Here is a 21,240-nt window from a genome sequence, read left to right on the forward strand (position 1 = left end):
ATTATGTGTGTTTTTTAAAATGCATATTTGAAAGGTTTGATGATTTTTTACATATTAACTGTTAATCTGGAATATTTATTTTGGTTACAAAGTGTAGAAAAAGGAAAGGGACTGAGAAAATCTGTCCTTCATGGCATAGTACCTGTTAACTGAGGTTCTACTGAACATATTATGTGTGTTTTTAAAATGCATATTTGAAAGGTTTGATGATTTTTACATTTTAACTTGCTGTAGTTTGGATTGTAAAACAGTATCAGCAAGATGACATCATTCATGCATGCATGGGATAGTGAAAGTCAACATATAATAATAATGATGTATTGGAATAAATAAATCGAAAATAGAATTGGAAATGAAAATTAAAATAAACTAGAAGTGAACAGATAAAGAGAAAACTTACATAAAGTTAAAACAAAATTTCAAAAGACTTGTACAGAGATCTAACATGTATATGCTAATTTTAAACATTTCACTGTGCATTATATGTTCATGATAATAACTACATTTAGTGATGTAATTAAGATAGAATAAACATTTACCCTGAAAAACTTTTGATATTCATTTATAAGGTGTTGAGATTATGTGAATGAAATGTTTAAACTGTAAGATATTAAACAGTATTTGCATACTCAAAATGAAAATGATCTTGCATGTGAATAATTTAAATAACTACATTAAATAACAATATTTTATATTATTAATAGCAGAAAAATCAAAATTAAATATTTTCTGATACTATATACTCTTAGGAACATTTTGTCAAATTTCAAGCAATTACATTCACTAGTTTAATTCTGCAATAAAATACAATGATGAAATTAGGTTATTGCAATTTGGGAACATTATATCGTAAGGCTATTATCAACATATATAAACTTTAAAATATTTAAATAAATTCCCTTAGTATATGTACCTTTATTTTTGTCTGTTATGAAACCTCCTACTATGTTCACAAACCTTCCATGATGCAATGAGCAGCTAAATCTGATATAGATATAACTAAGATGAAACCTACTATGTTCACAAACCCTCCCTGATGTAATGAGCTGCTCACTCTAATATAGATATAACTAAGATGAAACCTACTATGTTCACTCTCCATGATGTAATGAGCACTAATACCTAGATGAAACCTAGTATGTTCACAAACCCTCCCTGATGTAATGAGCTGCTCACTCTAATATAGATATATCTAAGATGAAACCTACTATGTTCACAAACCCTCCCTGATGTAGTGAGCTGCTCACTCTAATATAGATATATCTAAGACTGTTTAATTTCTTTATTCTTCAATTTTCTTTCTTAAAACAATTTAAATTGAAAAGCCGGACCCACTTGCCATGCTCAGTTATCACATTCTTTTTCGTAAATTGCAGTAACCTCCTCTCATGTTTGCTAGTAGTATCGTACATAACCACAAGGAAGACAAATTTTTATTTCACCTAATAAAGTGTCAGACTTTCAGTTACTTTGCATGCAGATGGAAAGTAGCTATTACCACATTCAGATTGAAGGGAATTATTTTAATGCACTTGTACTCAGACAGAAGGTCAGTAAAACTGAACATGTTCTAGGATATTTTTTGCTTTGTATGTAATGTATTCTAAATTGCATACCTGAAATAAATAAATTGTTTATGCACTAATACTATTAATACAAAAAAGTGGGCTTTAGTTTCATCAGCAGGCTGAAAGAGTGGAGGAGGAGACAAATTTAATATATATAGCTATAAAAATAACTTCTCTATAAAGGTCTTTCTACACTTCACACTGTTTAATATGGTAACGTTAACCAACTGTTATAATATATATAGCTATAAAAATAACTTCTCTATAAAGGTCTTTCTACACTTCACACTGTTTAATATGGTAACTTAAATTATACGTTAATCAACTGTAGTTTCCTGTTACATACAATCTTATACGTTCAATTATACATTAACCAACTGTTATAATGTGTGTTACAGAATTGTTATTCAGACACAACTGAATAACCAAATGTACTACTACATGTAAAACTGTTCAAAATAAACAACTGTAGTTTCCTGTTATGTACAATCTTGTACGTTTAATTATACGTTAACCAACTGTTACAATTTGTTACAGAATTGTTATTCAGACACAACTGAATAACTAAATGTACTACTACATGTAAAACTGTTCAAAATAAACAACTGTAGTTTCCTGTTATGTACAATCTTGTACGTTTAACTATACGTTAACCAACTGTTACAATTTGTGTTACAGAATTGTTATTCAGGCTTAACTGAACAAACAAATGTTACTACTACAAGTAAAACAGTTCAGAATAAACAACTGTAGTTTCCTGTTATGTACAATCTTGTACGTTTAATTATACGTTAACCAACTGTTACAATTTGTTACAGAATTGTTATTCAGACACAACTGAATAACTAAATGTACTACTACATGTAAAACTGTTCAAAATAAACAACTGTAGTTTCCTGTTATGTACAATCTTGTACGTTTAACTATACGTTAACCAACTGTTACAATTTGTGTTACAGAATTGTTATTCAGACGCAACTGAATAAACAAATGTACTACTACAAGTAAAACAGTTCAGAATAAACAACTGTAGTTTCCTGTTATGTACAATCTTGTACGTTTAACTATACGTTAACCAACTGTTACAATTTGTGTTACAGAATTGTTATTCAGACACAACTGAATAAACAAATGTACTACTACAAGTAAAACAGTTCAGAATAAACAACTGTAGTTTCCTGTTATATACAATCTTAGTATTTCAGGGGGGAGGACAAAATTTAGTGAATATTTCTTTTTGTGATGGCTATAAGGTGTTTGTCAAAGTAACAGTCTATCTGTGATGGCTATAAGGTGTTCGTCAAAGTGACAGTCTAGCTGTGATGGCTATAAGGTGTTCGTCAAAGTGACAGTCTATCTGTGATGGCTATAAGGTGTTTGTCAAAGTAACAGTCTATCTGTGATGGCTATAAGGTGTTCGTCAAAGTAACAGTCTATCTGTGATGGCTATAAGGTGTTCGTCAAAGTAACAGTCTAGCTGTGATGGCTATAAGGTGTTCGTCAAAGTAACAGTCTATCTGTGATGGCTATAAGGTGTTCATCAAAGTAACAGTCTAGCTGTGATGGCTATAAGGTGTTCGTCAAAGTAACAGTCTAGCTGTGATGGCTATAAGGTGTTCGTCAAAGTAACAGTCTAGCTGTGATGGCTATAAGGTGTTCGTCAAAGTGACAGTCTAGCTGTGATGGCTATAAGGTGTTCGTCAAAGTGACAGTCTAGGGTAGGAAACAAAATATAATTTTACTGAAAACAAACAAGACAAAAAAATTTGATATTATTTTGAAGATTTTAAAGGTTAAGTAAAAAATCTGAAAACTATAAAGTGAATGAAACTAGTTCTAGTTTAACATGAAAATCAACTTGTATTTGAACCAGTCAAAACTCTGACTTTATATATATTTATGGCCAGATTTTTAGTAAAAATAATTAAAGAACTTACTTTTTCTGTACAAAAGATTTATAATAATGAGTAAAAGCTTGCCAAATTTTGTGAAGACACACACAACACATTAAAATTTATAGTATGGATACCTTCATAGTTACCTGGTGGTTATATGGTTAGAAGAATAAGCAAGCTAATATAAAAAATTTAAAAACAACTTATTAACGTAGTGTATTTACCTGTTTTATAACCTTCTTCATTGTGATTTCTTCTAAATTGGCACCATCCAAAATCTTCTTTATCATCTGTTTAATTTCTGTCTCCTGGTAATTAACAATTATTAAATCTTTTTGTTAATAATTTCACTAAAATTTTTGTTTCACTTGTTTCTTGGAAGACGTTAGAATTTCATGGTTAAACAATTTTAGTGCTACAGAAACAAATAGCTATTTCGTTCTTAATGTTTAGTCTGTGAAAATATAAACAAATAGTTATACAATCTTATAGCATTCAAACACTTGATCAAGAATAAATCACTGAAGGACTTTCCAGGACCAAAATGTTTCTTCATCCTATCAGTTGATTTACAACTGAACACTACAGAACACAAAACAAAAAACACTATCCCTTAACTGTAAAAGTCTCTCTACTATATAAAGCAAAGTGTGTGTCCAGGAAAACATAGAGTCACAAACCTATCATTTCATATCTGTTCTTTACATAATGAAAAGAATAATGACACTTAAACAAAACTGTTTACTTATAACACAAGGGGACAGAAATTTTATGGTATTCAATGGATTCCATCTTCAGCATCTAAAGTAAAATAAAGAATTACTCCTTCCTAAATAAGTGAGTGAAATATATAGTTATAATACCAGTAATTTAAACAAAGACTGCATGATATTCAGTGATGGTGAAAGTTGTCTGATATGAAGGGATTTGTTAATCAGTGTTGGCCTTGGAAAGGATACTGAAATATGATTAATTACATGTCCTGTTTCTTCACTTTGTTGGTGTACTGAAGAAACAAATAGGTTACTACACTTTTTTTCTTTAAAATTTCCACATGTACAATCAAAGTCTTTAAATATACAGTTATGGGCTATTAGAGGTTTTGTGTGTGTTACATTCTTAACAGATTCTGAACACAGCAACTTAGTGACACTTTTAAAAGTTCACATAACTTTATCCATAAAATAACAACTGATGAAAGATAAAACAAAGTTGATTTCTCATAGCCAGCTGTTTATATTTGTCTACTGCTTACCTGGAGAATCCAGAACTTTCTACAGTATTTTGCTTCATGAAATGCAGTTACATCATTTCAAAGCTGATAACTACATCTAAATGTGAAGATAATACCTGTACAGCATGCACTGAAGCAAACTTAATAAGAAACATATTCAATCAAGCGTGTACCCAATGCCATTCATAAAGATGTCCAACAGTGTTGAACATGGATGAAAAACTAGGTTTGTTACACTTAAAACAATTCAGTACTAAACTGCTTGGTCAACTCCAGCACTAAATATACAGATGAGACAGTAATGCACTGAAGTTTAGCTTCCTATAGTGGTGAGTAAATTTGTTGATTTATGATACACAAAATTTATAACAGTGGACCAGCACAGAACTGTTTTATTTATTTTAAAATCTCCACATGAAAATATTTTGATTTTCTAGGACACTTAACTGCACCATTACTTTTCAAAGCCTTTCCAAGTTTCCCAGATCTATTAGCACACCATTCTTAAATAAAGATACCCGCAGGCTGTACACTTGAAGGTGGTAAAAATGTATTCTAGATGCACAGTTATTTATTTCTTATGCTGAAAAAGTGGCTCAAGATACTTCTGGCTGTTTGTTCTCAGTTTAGCCCCTGAAAAAACACATCTGGCTATGTGGTCATCCTCTATAAATCCTTAAAAAATATATCTAGTTGGTTTTCCTAACCCCTTGAAAGCAACAGTGCTTCTCCTTTATGTGCCAATTACTGTTCTTTTCTTAACATATGTCAAGATATCTAACACTTTAATTAGATGAAGTACCGACCCCTGCTTGATCTGTTCAAAAGACCCATTTTTATGTTAAACCTCTCAAGACACGTTATCACCACCCTTAAGAATATAACACAAAAGCAGCACGAACAAATAAGTAACTTACTGTTGGTGGCTTCTTCGCTTTTTTTACCAGTGGTTCATCATCAGAACTTTCACCTTCTGAAGAAGCATCAACTACAATATATATACAGACAACATAGAAATAAAACATTTACTGATATATCGTAACATTTTTAACTTACTACACTATTAGTGTATCTACAGGCAATCAACCAGTAAGGTAATGTTACTTTACTATTGTTAAAACCATGTCTCCTTTAAGAATACAATCAAACAATAAGGTAATGTCACTTTACTATTGTTAAAACACTTGCCCATGTCTTCTTTAAGAATACAATCAAACATTAAGGTAATGTCACTTTACTACTGTTAAAACTGTTCTATGTTTACTTTAACAATACAATCAATAATACTTTAATAATACAAGTTTACAATAGGCTTGGTATAAAATACTACATTCAGATACACATTTGTACTCCAGTACTTGTAACTTTTAACACAGTTTGTATTTCCACAAAATTTGTTAGACTTTTGGAAAACATTATGTCTTTTATCCATAAAAATCAGATTTTTAAACAATGTATTTTACTAAAGATTTGTTTGTGAAAAGTATGTTTGGTTACTAATCCAAGTGCAAAGGGATTTTCATGTTATGATTAAAAATACTGTTCTTTGTTCCAAAAATCTCAAATTTCATTTGTATATTTTCTAAAATCTAAATAAATTTCAAATGTTTTCATCCATTATTTTTTCTAACTAGACATGGACGGACAATTTTGTAACCACCAACGAAATCTAAAATACCATCTTTCTTCAGATTGTAACATGAAACTACATTTATCACAAGTAGCTTTAAACTGATAACAGTACACAACTACTATTCACATCATTATAAGTTGTAAATCATGAAAATGAAAACAAAAATTATGTTATACACTATAATTATCTTTGAAACACAATTTTTGGATATTACTGAAGATGGAATAAATTATTCTGAAACATTTGAACCATGTAAATAAAATGTTTTGTTTTAGCAACCATCTTCATTATTAAACTTTGGTTTCCACATCATGAATCTACTGCTAAGTTGTAAATCACTTGAATAACATGAGACACTTGACTTCTTTTTTAAATATAATAATGATAGTGGTGCACTAAACAATGCATTAAAGAACACTGAACAACTACATGCAAAAAGCAGACATCTTATAACTGTTACAATTTTTCTAGCTTTTTTAACTATACAACATGAACCACTACGAATTCATCCAAGTTTATATCAAGAGAGAAACTGACAATTCTCTGTTAAGAACACAATGCAAGAGAATATATGAATTTGATACATGAAAATTCTGGTTTTGTATTAGTTATAAATAATACAGTATTAAGCATGAAAGATACTAACCTTAAAAAGAAGATGTGATAGGAGGGATCTATTTTTTTTTAACTTTATATCTCTCTAACCAAATGCAGTCGAAGGCCATAAAAATCATGCTTTGTATGAGTAATGGCAATATTATAGTAATTTACATTAACATTTTGAACTTATTGGAAGAGTTTCATTAAATAACAAGAGGGAAAGTGTAGAGAAAAAAATCCCACATCAATCACACCAGGTAAAATACAGGATTTTATTTTAACATTGCTTTATAAAATTTAAAACTTGTATACTATTAAAATATGGATTATTAGCTACAATTTTATGCTACAATAATTGGTATAACATACAAAAATATAGTTTAATTAAATTTTGAATGTGAGCCCCTAAAAACCTTGTGACATGCACAGTAAGATGTGCCCATGCAGGGAGGTTAAGCTCTTTCACTCCAGATATCCTTTATTATGATTACAAAGTTTCAGTGTCTTAACATTTAAAATTTTATGTAACCACTTTTGTTGGCATTATAACAATTAATGTGGCATAAACAATTTGCTAATAATCTATATCTTAATAGTATACAGGTTTTAAGTTGTTAAGTGTATTACAAAATATTTTTTTTTTTTTTAAATCTTGTATTTCAAATGTCTTACACAGTAACATAACATTCTAGGTATCTTCTCCATTTTATCTACCACCCCTTCAAAATGTATGAAATTAAACTTCAATTGCTCCCAACAATATGGTCATTGTTCAGAGAAACCATAATGTTTATAGCCTTCAATTATATTTGGTTACACACCCACCTGTCTCTCTTCTGTGTTTATTTATTTACTTCCTATAACCAATACAAAGTCAAGGTTTTCATATATCAAATGTTGTGTTGCAGAACATTATGTTTTGAACAGATAAACATTTGTTTTACACAGAGAACAACTTCCATTCCAATGGGAAAATTAACTATCAGTTACAATGAATTTTAATAATTCTTGTCACACAGCTAGTAAGCAAAAATTTTTTTAAGAGTTAAGAAATACAGTGTTGTATTTCTTATGTTGTCAAACATAAACTCTGTTCCCTAACCAAGCTGTCGTGGCCCAAATCCCCAAAATAACTTGACTGATGACCAGAACGACCCTTCAACCATTTACTGCCCGTAAGCTTCCCAAAACATTTTACCTGCACCTGTCGCTCAGTTCACACCCCTGCTAAAATCTGCTGTGAATGTTCTCTTTTTGTTTTTCTAAATATTCTGATTAAATAAGCCACCATGGGGTCAAAGAAGGATAATGAAAGCAGCAAACCAAAAAGAAAAGTTATTGGAGCCACAATAGAGGTGAAAAAAGATCTAATAGTGAAGTATGAGAGTGGTGTTTGCGTGTCTGACCTCGCTACACAGTTTGGTATGGCAAAGTCTACAGTCTGCACCATACTGAAAAATAAAGAGGTCATCAAAGGAGCTGATGGAAGAGGTAGAAAAACTGTTGTTGATTTGGGTAAATGAAAAACAGTTAGCTGGTGATAGCATTTCTGAGACCATCATTTGTGAGAAAGCAAAGCAGTTGCATGCTGACCTCCTGAAAAACACCCCTGGAATGAGTGCTAATACAAGTGATTCCTGTAAGGCTAGTAGGGGGTGGTTTGAAAAACTTAGGAAGAGAAGTGGCATACATAGTGTGGTGAAACATGGTAAAGGTGCCAGTTCTAACAAAGATGCTGCTGATAAATTTGTTAGGGAATTTAAGGACTATGTAGAAGTTAAGAGTTTTATTCTCCAACAAGTGTTCAACTGTGATGAGACAGGCCTCTTTTGGAAGAAAATGCCAAAGGGGACCTACATCACCGAGGAGGAGAAGTAACTGCTAGGACACAAGCCAATGAAGGACAGGCTAACTCTACTGTTATGTAGCAATGCAAGTGGGTACTTAAAAATTAAGCCTTTGCTTGTGTACCATTCTGAGAACCTGATGGTGTTTTTAAGAAACATAATGTCCTGAAAGGTAAACTGAATGTCATGTGGAGGTCTAATAGTAAAGCATGGGTAACCAGGCAATTTTTAATGGAGTGGGTCCATGAAGTGTTTGCCCCAAGTGTAGAGAATTACCTTAATGAAAAACAGTTGCCACTCAAGACCCTTATTGTGATGGACAATGCACCTGCTCACCCACCAGGCTTGAAGGACGGGTTGGTGGAGGAGTACAGTTTCATTACAGTGAAGCTCTTGCCCCCTAACATGACTCCTCTCATTCAGCCCATGAACCAGCAGGTCATATTGAAGTTCAAGAAACTCTACACCAAAGCACTGTTTCAAAGGTGCTTTGAAGTGACCTCTGACAAAGAGTTAACCCTCAGAGAGTTCTGGAAAAATCACTTTAATATCCTCCATTGCTTGAGGATCATAGACAAACCTGGAGGGAAATGTCTTTGAGGACCATGAACTCAGCCTGGAAGAAATTGTCGCCAGACTCAGTAGCAGATAGAGACTTTGAAGGCTTGAATGTGAGTGGTGATGATGTGGAGGAGTTGGTGGAAGACCACAACACTGAGCTCACCATGGAAGAACTCCAAGACCTTCAGAAGTGCAGCAACAGAAGGAAACTGAGGAAGTGTCTTCAGATGAGGAGGAGGGAAGGGAGGATATTCCTAGTTCACTAACCAAGGAAATGTGTGGAAAATGGGGAGAGTTACAAAGTTTTGTGGAAAAATTTCACCCTGACAAAGCTAAAGCAAACCAAAACATAAACCTTTTCAATGATAATGTCATGTCTTACTTCAGAAACATTTTAAAATGTAGGCAGAAACAAACCTCATTTTACAAGTTTTTAAAGAGAAATAGGTCCAGTGAGTCTCAAGCAGGTTGTAGCAGTGCAAAGAGACAGAACCGCAGAAGGAGAATTACCTGACGTTTTTATCGAAGGTGATTCCCAAACAATAATAACCCTCCTACTCTCCACATTCCTCACCACCTTTCACTTACACCATCAGCTCTCCTCAGCACAAGTAAAGTGGAGTTAAATTTTCATTTATTCTTTTTGTTATTGTGTTTATAGTTTTTTGTGGTTGACTTTATGCATGTAAGTATTCTTATACAGGTATAAATAAGCAATTTTTTTACTTAAAATGCTTCATAATGAATAATGTTTGGAGGTTTGTAACAGATTAATTTAATTTCCAGTATTTCTTATGGGAAAAATTGATTTGGTTTTCAAACACCCTTCTGGAACGGATTAAGTTTGAGAACCGAGGTACCAGTGATATACATCATTTTTGTCTACATTCTCTGGGGCATTATTTAATTAAATAAAATATTTTAATGCATTACAACCACTTGTACACAATATGTAGGCTGTAATGTCCTAGACAACAAACAGAATTATTTAATTAAATAAAAAAAATTAATGCATTACAACCACTAGTGCACAATATGTAGGCTGTAATGTCCTAGACAACCAACAGCATTATTTAATTAAATAAAAATTTTTAATGCATTACATCCACTAGTACACAATATGTAGGCTACATGTAATGTCCTAGACAACCAACAGCAAGAAAAAAAAAAAAAAAGTACTTCATTTCTTGTTTTTCATGTCTATTATTATTATAAAAATAATTAAAATTTAAAAATAGGAATCTTTTTCTTTAAAAAAATTAGATTAGGTAAAATTAATAATAATAATATTATAATGAAAATGGCACATGTGACAGCACCTGTCCTGAGTGACTCACAACTTATTACAGTGCTTAACAAATAGTTCATAGGGCAATAACACAATAAAATCTAATTAAAAATAGATGTACACTGGTAATAACGTAAAGTTACTTAGGATAAACTAATGTAGTTTCATGTTACAGTATGAAGTCATTCTACAAAGAAAAAAGTGAGTCTAGATTTATTTTGATTTTTTTTGTTTTGGTGGTAATCAGGTCAGTATATTTAACAATTCCATTTTGAGGAAAATAACGAAAAAAGTTTTACTGACAAAAATAAATGTTTGAAATGTATACAAGAGGTCTCAGAGATTACACAAAAGGAAACCTGAAGTGAGAAAAAGTATTTTCAGGCTTCACATGAAAATTACTTTGCACATGGACTATTCAAAACAAATACTGAATATATTTATGAAATCTTTTTTCCTTAGTTTATTTAAAATTACTTCACTAAAAATATGATTTTTTTTTGTATGTGAAAGATTTATGATGATAACTGAAAGACTGCCACACTTTCTGAAGACACACTATTTTGAAAGCCAGAAAAATTAAATCTACAAGAACTTTTAAAGGAGAACAAAGAGGTTACATGGTTGGTCAAAATAACTGACCTTGTGTTTATATAGTTATACCTTTCATCACTAACACATTTTTTGTAATGCCATTTAGAATTTTAAGTGAAACAAAAACGTTCATTTGAATTAGAATGTTTTACATCTTAAAGTTGTATAATTTATGAAAACAATGTATTTGTGAAGAGTAAACAATATGGATTATTTTCATACATGGAACACATTAAAAATTACAAGAATTTGATTTGAATAGATTTTTGTCCTTAAAGACAACTTGAACCTGTTAGTAGTGTAACTTACCCAACTTTTTGTTCTTTACTGGTTTCTTAACAGAAGTTTTAATTTTATCTTCATCAGAAGTTTCTTCCTTCTTTTTAGCCTTTGTCTTGTTTTCAGCATTCAATTTCTTTTCAGGTTTCTTTTTCTTCTAAATGAGAAATAGAAAAAAACAAACATAAAAAATGCAACAAGAGCAGAATAATATCTCAAAACATAAAATATTTTAAGAAGACCAAAACAAATCTTTATCCCTCTATGTTCCAATGATTTAAAAGTGTATCTATGTTACAGGTGGAGTTCCATTCAAAAACCAATGTGCTATGAAATATACTTCAAGTTATTAAAACTGCATCACATGCAAAATTTGATTAAACCATTTTAGTATCGATATATGTTACTTAAATTAACATTATAAGGAAACATTTAAAAAGATATATTTATATTGTAATTTTCAGGTTACCTGACTGAAATAGCATGAAAAATCTCAGCTTCAGCAACAATTCACTCATGTAAAATCATAATGTTGATGAGTATTAGGTTTGTTTAAGAGAATATGACATGTGATTTATAAAATCTGCAGCTGTAAATTTTGGGAAAGAAATGATGACTGACCTAATGGAGATGCTACCATTAGGTAATGTGAAACAAATGATGACTGACCTAATGGAGATGCTACCATTAGGTAGTGTGAAACAAATGATGACTGACCTAATGGAGATGCTACCATTAGGTAGTGTGAAACAAATGATGACTGACCTAATGGAGATGCTACCATTAGGTAGTGTGAAACAAATGATGACTGACTAATGGAGATGCTACCATTAGGTAGTGTGAAACAAATGATGACTGACCTAATGGAGATGCTACCATTAGGTAGTGTGAAACAAATGATGACTGACCTAATGGAGATGCTACCATTAGGTAGTGTGAAACAAATGATGACTGACCTAATGGAGATGCTACCATTAGGTAGTGTGAAACAAATGATGACTGACCTAATGGAGATGCTACCATTAGGTAATGTGAAACAAATGATGACTGACCTAATGGAGATACTACCATTAGGTAGTGTGAAACAAATGATGACTGACCTAATGGAGATACTACCATTAGGTAATGTGAAACAAATGATGACTGACCTAATGGAGATGCTACCATTTTGTGAAATATGCTAACTCGTCATCTGTTAGTTGGATAAATAAGGGTTTTATTTTGCAAAACTTCATGTTTCTGAGAATGATGCACTGATATATATTAAAACATGTAGAATGTATGAGCCTGTTATCTGGTCCTATTGTGTTTGTGCTGGATAGGCTTATAAATAGCAACTGAGGTCAGACTGTAATTCTTTCAACTCTCTCCACATGGGCTTTGACTGTATGACCAACCACGTGATCTAATCATACTTGTTTTTTTAAAATTTAATACTTTTAACTTTCAATACCGTGAGTGTAGCTTCATAAAATTTGGAAGTATTTCAGTTAACCTTTCACAACAGATCAGAGTTCAAAGGTCATGTCATCTCATTTGTTGACTTGCATTAAAAAATTTTTGAACTACTATTTTATGAATTTATGTAAATAAGTTCAGAATAAAACTGCAGATAATAATTCCAACTTTAATATTATATGTAAATTAATTTCTTAATTTTAAAAATAAATATTAAAGGAACACATTTAAATACAGATTTTAGCAAGTCACATGGTATGTTGAATGAAGCACTGTTTAAAATTAGATGCTTGTGATGTTAAAACACTAAGTATACAGTTTCATACAAATTAGGAAATCAAATTAATAATATATAAAAGCTAGAATATTAAATAAGAATCTAATATCTTTCTATATTTCTGAGATATGGCTTCTGTAGTGAATCAAACACAGTGGCCCACGTTTAACTTTTTCCTTTTTTTTAAAATGGTCTCATATGTACTTTTAGAACAGTATATGACAGGTGAATAATCAATCAACAGCTTATAATGTCCTCAGAGTGGTTTTCTCAGCCATTCTAATCTGTCCAAAGGCTACCTCATTCTCTTGATCAAGTTTTCAAGGGGGTGGGTTGTGTCTTTAGTCTACTTGAAGTTTCATATTTTTTTTAAATCTAAAACTAACATGTTAGTTACTAAGCTTCATAAGTGTAATTCTATGATATCAGTGTAATTATTTATGATTTTCTGACTATTCAAATACATATATATATATATATAAACCTAAAAAGTGTGATATCCTTCACATGCAAAAAATTTTAAAAGGCTTAGCAACTTTTGTCCAGAACAACCAAGTACAAAGGTTGTAGCAAGAAGAGATTATTGTTTGATTTACTTCTCGATTTATTGTTCTGTATTTTAAGTTTAATAATTAATAATTTATTTCTAAATAGTAACTACACCCACCCACACAATGCATGTTATGTAATGTCAGGTGATATAACAGTATACATGTAAATATAAAGCATTATATTGGTTATAATATGCAATCACTTTAGCATGAAAAAGCATAATTTATATTCATTTCCTAATTTTCTTTATGATGGTTACGAGGTTGGTTAAATGATAGACCAAATATAGTTAGGTAAAATGCCAAAATATAGTCTTATTGAAAACAAACATCTGAAATGTATTTAGGAAGTTTTACAGATGATGTAATATTTAAAATTTTGGGATGAAGAATAGTTTTATAAAAATAACATGAAATCACTTTGCATTCAGACTAATAACAAAACACCCAAGTTTTAGAAACAAATTTTCAGTAAAAACATTCCATTACAAAATCTGATTTTTTGTGTATACTTTACTAAAGTCTTTCACATGCTGTATCAAATGTTTAGATGAGCTGTATTATATATTATACCTAGCCTATAGCAAAAGAATTAGTCTTTAACATAAAAAACTCAAATTTTCTAGAAGTATTTCATAAAATGAAGATTTCTCCATGAACATACTGAGTAATTGTTTAATAGTCCATGTGCAAAGTAATATTCATGTTAAAACTAAAAATACTTTTCCTCATGTCAAAAAATCTTAAATTTCCTTCACATAATACCTAAAATTTTGTACATAGTTTTCAAACATTTTTTTCTCAACTAAAACTTGGTAATTCTGTAATTCTCTCTACTGTAACTCAAAACAGGATTGGTCAATATGGTGGACCTCATAACCACCAAAAATCTAGAATGCCCTTTTTTGTTTCTTACTAGAATGACTTCATATTGTAATATGAAACCATGTTCATTTATCCTAAGCAGCTTTTAGTTCATAACAACATTCATCCAGTTGTAATTAAAATTTAGTTTTATGTCCTCATGAATCATAACTGACTACAGTTAGTTATTTATAACTTTTTATGCAGATGTACATCAACATACTTGGTAGGCTTGCAGCAAATATTGCAAGTTTTTTGTACACACACAAAAAAAAATCAGATTTTACAATGAAGTATTTTTTACTAAAGGCCTGTTTCATTACTATTCTTAGTGCAGTGATTGTAATGTTACAATTAAAAAAAATTCTTCCCAAATATCTGTTTTTTGCATAATCTATGAAACCACCTAAATACATTTCAAATGTTTGTTTTCAGTAAGACTTTATATTCTGTGTTATTTTCTTTACCCTAACTATATATTGGCTGTCAATTTGACCGACCTTATAACCACCACCACACACACACAAAATAAAATTTACGTTTTTTTTTTTCTAGAATGACTACTCAAGAACATAAATGTTTAGAGTAAATACCTTAAACTTCATAATGTCACACATTTATTATAATCGACCTTCCAGTCGTGCATGGATAATATAAGTGAACTTGCACTAACGGAGACACAAAAGCACTCACATTACTACACTGAAATAATGTAAAACTGACCTTTAGTCTTCCCTCTATTGGCCATGTTTTAGTGTACTAGTATTATTTTGTAATATACAGTTACATTTCAAATATTATACATGTATATAGATCATTACTATTTAGAAATAAGTTATTAAACATAATTTTCCTAAAATACAGAAGAATAACTCCCAAGTAAAAAAACCAAAAACAATTATATACTCTAGCTACAACCTGTTAACTTGGTTGCTGCTTGACATATTCTGTTAAAAGCCTTTCAAAACTTCACATGTAGATGAAACAATGTTTATGTTTTATAGAGACAACTGAGTAACCATAAAATCATAAATTACTATATCAGTGCCACAGAATTCCACTATAATTTATCAATCTTAGCAAATAATTTGTTTTTATGTCTAAAAAAGTATGAAATATCAAATTTCGAAAGAACAAAGAAATTTTCTAACAGATTTAAATGACTGAGAAAACCACTAGGGAACATTCTAAGCAGTTGACTGGTTATTCACAAGTCAAAAATGGAGTAAGTGCTTATAATACACTTATTTCAATATATGAACCAATGTGCTTGATTCAGTACATAAACCATATCTCAGCAAAATTAAAAGATATGAGATTCTTATTTTATAGACAGTTGAATACCAACAAATTAAAGACAACTGTATTATCACCACAGAATTACAGTAATGTATTAAACCTAGTAACTAGCTATATTTAAGTAAAAAAAAAACAAACTATGAAACTTTCTGCAAACTAAAACACAACCTGAGAGAGAGAGAAAGAGAGACACCTGTGACCTGACAAGAAAAGGTTAAACTGTATTTATGTTTTACTTTTATATTTTAGTTAATTACATATTGTATGTGTTTTAAAAATAATATCTGAAGAATTTCACAAATTTAAACTGTTGCCTGGATTGAAAAAAACTATAAATAAGATAATATGTTTAAGCAACATTTTTCTGCAAGGAATCTGCTGAAATATGACCATAAATGATACAAATATGAAATTACGCATGTATGAAAAATACTATTCTAATGGATTTTTACACAGTTGAAAGATATGTATACATTTCCATTTGTTGATTTTAAAAATTTCATTGCACTGTATATTCATAATATGTGGTTAGTAATACACTAAGGAAAATAAGTTATAAACATTTACTTTGATTAAGAAACTTTTGATATTCATTTACTAGGTTCTAGAAATTACACAAATGAAATGTAAAAAACCATACAATTACAAATAAAAATCACCTTGCAGGTGAAATATTTAGAGTCTGAGTGCAAATAACTACACAAATTATTTATTAGATACAGTAGAAAATATCAAAATTGTATAGTCTATTTTTGAGCAACTATATATTTTTAGAAATAACTCTGTCAAGCTTCAAACACTTTTGCATAATAGTTTTTATATATGATAAAAGTGATGTTACCTCTGAGACTGTAGTCTGTGGTCCAAAAGTGAAGTGTCATAAATACGTGAAACTAGTAAGATAGCTACCTCTTGCTCCGTCATAAATACGTGAAACTAGTAAGATAGCTACCTTTTGCTCCGTCATAAATACGTGAAACTAGTAAGATAGCTACCTTTTGCTCCGTCATAAATATGTGAAACTAGTAAGATAGCTACCTCTTGCTCCGATTCTTCTTCAGATTCGTTTTCTGACTCATGTTCTTCCTCCTCTTCTTCTTCAGAACTTTCTGCTTCACTATCACCACTCTTCTTCTTTGTTGACTTACTTCCTCTTCTAGTCATTTTCCTCTTCCTTTTCTCTCCTTTGCTGCTTCCTTTTCCTTTAGATGATGATCCTGTAATTAACATTAAGCTAAAAATTAAAACCTGAAAGTTAATAATGCAAAGTAAAAATAAAAATGTATTCAAACAATTACCAATGTAAAAATGTAAGAAAAGCATATCAAAACCTACTTCGTTTTGGTCGTGGAGTTGCCTTTCCTGTCGCAGCTGGCTTTATTAAAAATGTCATGAGCCTCTCAATCAGTTCTTCTTTGGTTCCACTTCTCTCTATGTCTAATGTCTCACACATGTGCTTCAACATTGCTATGGTAGGCCTGGATAAAGATAAACAGGAATCTGACATATAAAGAACTCTACCATTCAACATGGATGTCAGCAAGAAATCACAAGTTACTTGAAATGCCAGCACCTATAACAAATAGGTGACAATACACTGGTTCCATCACCTTGTGAAACAACAGCTTACACATGACAAAAAAAACAAAAAGGACTTTTCACACAGAGGAGGAGCAGCATAGAACTTTCTCTACATCATACGGTCACTAATACTGGAGAATAAGAGCAAGCCCACCTTAACAAATAACAAAGTGAATAAACAGAAGCCATTTCTCACTCTACTGCACATTGACATCACATCCTCCTTTTTACATACTTCTTCATCAAGGTATCTGTTATGATGCACCATATGGACAACTGGTTGAGCACAGCTTTTGATATTATGTGGAAATGGACACTGCTGCTTAACATCTTACAATTTTCAACCAAGGTGTACAACATACTTATGCAATGTTCAATTCTCATTCAGTCCAAGTCATAAAGCAATGGCTTGAACATTACCACTGTCCCATGGCACGTTATTCACCAGATTATAGCACTATGCACGATTCATTCACTCAAAGAAGAAAAAACAACACACACACCCCCAAACAACATATTTTTGGAATCCTGCTATTCAATTCCAAACAACAACTTCTGGAAACATTGCTATTCAAGTTCTCTGTCAGGGTTACAGTGCAATCCGATAACCTCAGGTTTCAGAATTTGTAAATATGATGTGCAACAATTCTGTCTTAAATAACGTAAAGGACCCATTAAACACTAACAGTAGCAATCTTCTACCCTTTACTACTGACCAACTAAAAATGTTGCTGCTGAACTTTCTGTTGAGAAGTTTACTTTGTTTTGTGGAAATAGTGAACACAAAATGTGATGGAGATAAGGTTTCCAGAAACCTGCCTGTGGTGATAGTGCAAGGTAAAATAATAACAAAATGTGATGGAGATAAGGTTTCCAGAAACCTGCCTGTGGTGATAGTGCAAGGTAAAATAATAACAAAATGTGATGGAGATAAGGTTTCCAGAAACCTGCCTGTGGTGATAGTGCAATGTAAAATAATAACAAAATGTGATGGAGATAAGGTTTCCAGAAACCTGCCTGTGGTGATAGTGCAAGGTAAAATAATAACAAAATGTGATGGAGATAAGGTTTCCAGAAACCTGCCTGTGGTGATAGTGCAAGGTAAAATTATAAGTATTTGTATTAAGTTGATGCTAATGAAAGTTTGTATGCTTTTCAGATATAAAAAAAAATCTATCATGAAAATTCTAAACAGAACAATAATACTGAATTATAGTAAACTTTGCACAAACCAAAGAAAATTAAAGGTGGGTTTAGGCTGGGAATAATGTCTTGTGTGACTGTTTGCTCTTGAAAACCAGATGCTCATTCAACCAACCTCCACATGTACATATTAAAAGTTAAAAAAATAAACCTGTATATCGGAATTGAGAACACAAAACACATCAATTTAAAGAATACACCAATTCAAAACTACTGAAAATTTTTCACAATACCCTTACAATTACAAAAAACAAAACTTTCACCATCAGTATTCCTTCAAACTGGAAGCTCTGTTAAACAAGGTGCAATAGTTACAGCTGTTTCTTTTATCAGTTTCAATTTTTCTTATTGTTGATTAAAGAACAGAAACCATATTTTAAAAATAGAACTTCAGGAAAAAAACGTTTTTTTCATTATACTGAATATTATGACTTACACTTTCTTTGTATGTCACAAGCTCTAAATATGATCTTTCAGTTACAATAAGAAAATACAACAGTGCTCATTAACCCTTTTGCTATGGGCTCATTATAATATACACAGTTCATCTAGACACATGTTAAGTATTTGCACAAAAAACATTTGGTACAGCATGTTTATCTTGACAAAATTAGGTAGACTTTTAGTAAAGATTACAAGTATTTTTTAAAGAAATATTTTTCCTAAAGATTTGTTTGTTTCATAACTTGTCTGACTGCAAAGTGATTTCATGTTATGATTAAATAAACTATTATTTGTCCCAAAAATCTCAATTATTATGTGTGTAATTTCTAAAACCTTTCAAATTCATTTCAAGCATTTGTTTTCAGTAATACTTTATATATTTTATTTTTTATGCTCTAGGTGAGGTCAGTCACTTGACCAACCTTGTAACCATCATAAAAAATTATGAAATATAAATTATGCTTCTTTCATTCTAGAATGACTACATATTATAACATGAAAGTACAAATGTTTAAGGTTTAAGTCTCATAACACTATACATGAACATATATATATTTTACTAGTTTTTTTATAATGATCTTTCAGTTATACCTAGCTAACATTATACAATTAGTATTGATGCAATCCGTTGAACTCATATTACGTATTCAGTAATATAAAACTGACCGTTATATTATTATTATTATACATTATATATATATATATATTATTGTTATACATATATATATATATATATATATATTATATATCAGGTGATAAAAACTAAACACACACCTGATTATAATATATTATTATTATACATTATATATAAACACACACCTGATTATATTATATTATTATTATACATTATATATATACTAAACACACACCTGATATTATATTATATTGTTATTATACATTATATATACTAAACACTCACCTGATATTATATTATATTGTTATTATACATTATATATATACTAAACACTCACCTGATATATTATATTGTTATTATACATTATATATATACTAAACACTCACCTGATATTATATTATATTGTTATTATACATTATATATATACTAAACACACGCCTGATATTATATTATATTATTATTATACATTATATATATACTAAACACTCACCTGATGTTATATTATATTGTTGTTATGCGTTATATATATGCTAAACACTCACCTGATGTTATATTATATTGTTATTATACGTATATATATACTAAACACACACCTGATGTTATGTTATATTATTATTATACGTTATATATATACTAAACACTCACCTGATATTATATTATATTGTTATTATACATTATATATATACTAAACACACACCTGATATTATATTATATTGTTATTATACGTTATATATATACTAAACACACACCTGATATTATATTATATTGTTACTATACATTATATATATACTAAACACACACCTGATTATATTATATTATTATTATACATTATACATAAACACACACCTAATTATATATGATTATTATACATTATATATATATACTAAACACACACCTGATTATATTATATTGTTATTATACGTTATATATATATATATACTAAACACACACCTGATTATATTACATTGTTATTATACATTATATATATACTAAACACACACCTGATTATATTATATTGTTACTATACATTATATACATACTAAACACACACCTGATTATATTATATTGTTACTATACATTATATACATACTAAACACACACCTGATTATATTATATGATTATTATACATTATATATATATACTAAACACACACCTGATTATATTATATTGTTACTATACATTATATACATACTAAACACACACCTGATTATATTATATTGTTACTATACATTATATACATACTAAACACACACCTGATTATATTATATGATTATTATACATTATATATATACTAAACACACACCTGATTATATTATATTGTTACTATACATTATATACATACTAAACACACACCTGATTATATTATATTGTTACTATACATTATATACATACTAAACACACACCTGATTATATTATATGATTATTATACA

General features: G+C 30.2%; 2 protein-coding genes across 4 annotated transcripts in view; both read right to left on the minus strand.

The window, feature by feature from the left end:
• Positions 1–21,240, minus strand: part of LOC143230075 (apicoplast pyruvate carrier 1-like) — a 227,869-nt gene that overhangs the window by 112,800 nt on the left and 93,829 nt on the right. The gene's annotated exons all lie outside the window — the stretch shown is intronic.
• LOC143227906 (uncharacterized) overlaps positions 1–21,240 on the minus strand; it is a 51,282-nt gene that overhangs the window by 2,708 nt on the left and 27,334 nt on the right. The window contains exons 6-10 of the mRNA XM_076459263.1: positions 17,284–17,426; positions 16,987–17,165; positions 11,530–11,656; positions 5,615–5,685; positions 3,688–3,771 (exon numbers count right to left, since the gene is read on the minus strand). Coding sequence (XP_076315378.1) covers positions 3,688–3,771; positions 5,615–5,685; positions 11,530–11,656; positions 16,987–17,165; positions 17,284–17,426 — 604 coding nt within the window. The remainder of the gene's footprint in view (positions 1–3,687; positions 3,772–5,614; positions 5,686–11,529; positions 11,657–16,986; positions 17,166–17,283; positions 17,427–21,240) is intronic.

The sequence above is a fragment of the Tachypleus tridentatus genome, chromosome 10 (genome assembly GCF_004210375.1).
Source record: "Tachypleus tridentatus isolate NWPU-2018 chromosome 10, ASM421037v1, whole genome shotgun sequence".
NCBI lineage: Eukaryota > Metazoa > Arthropoda > Merostomata > Xiphosura > Limulidae > Tachypleus > Tachypleus tridentatus.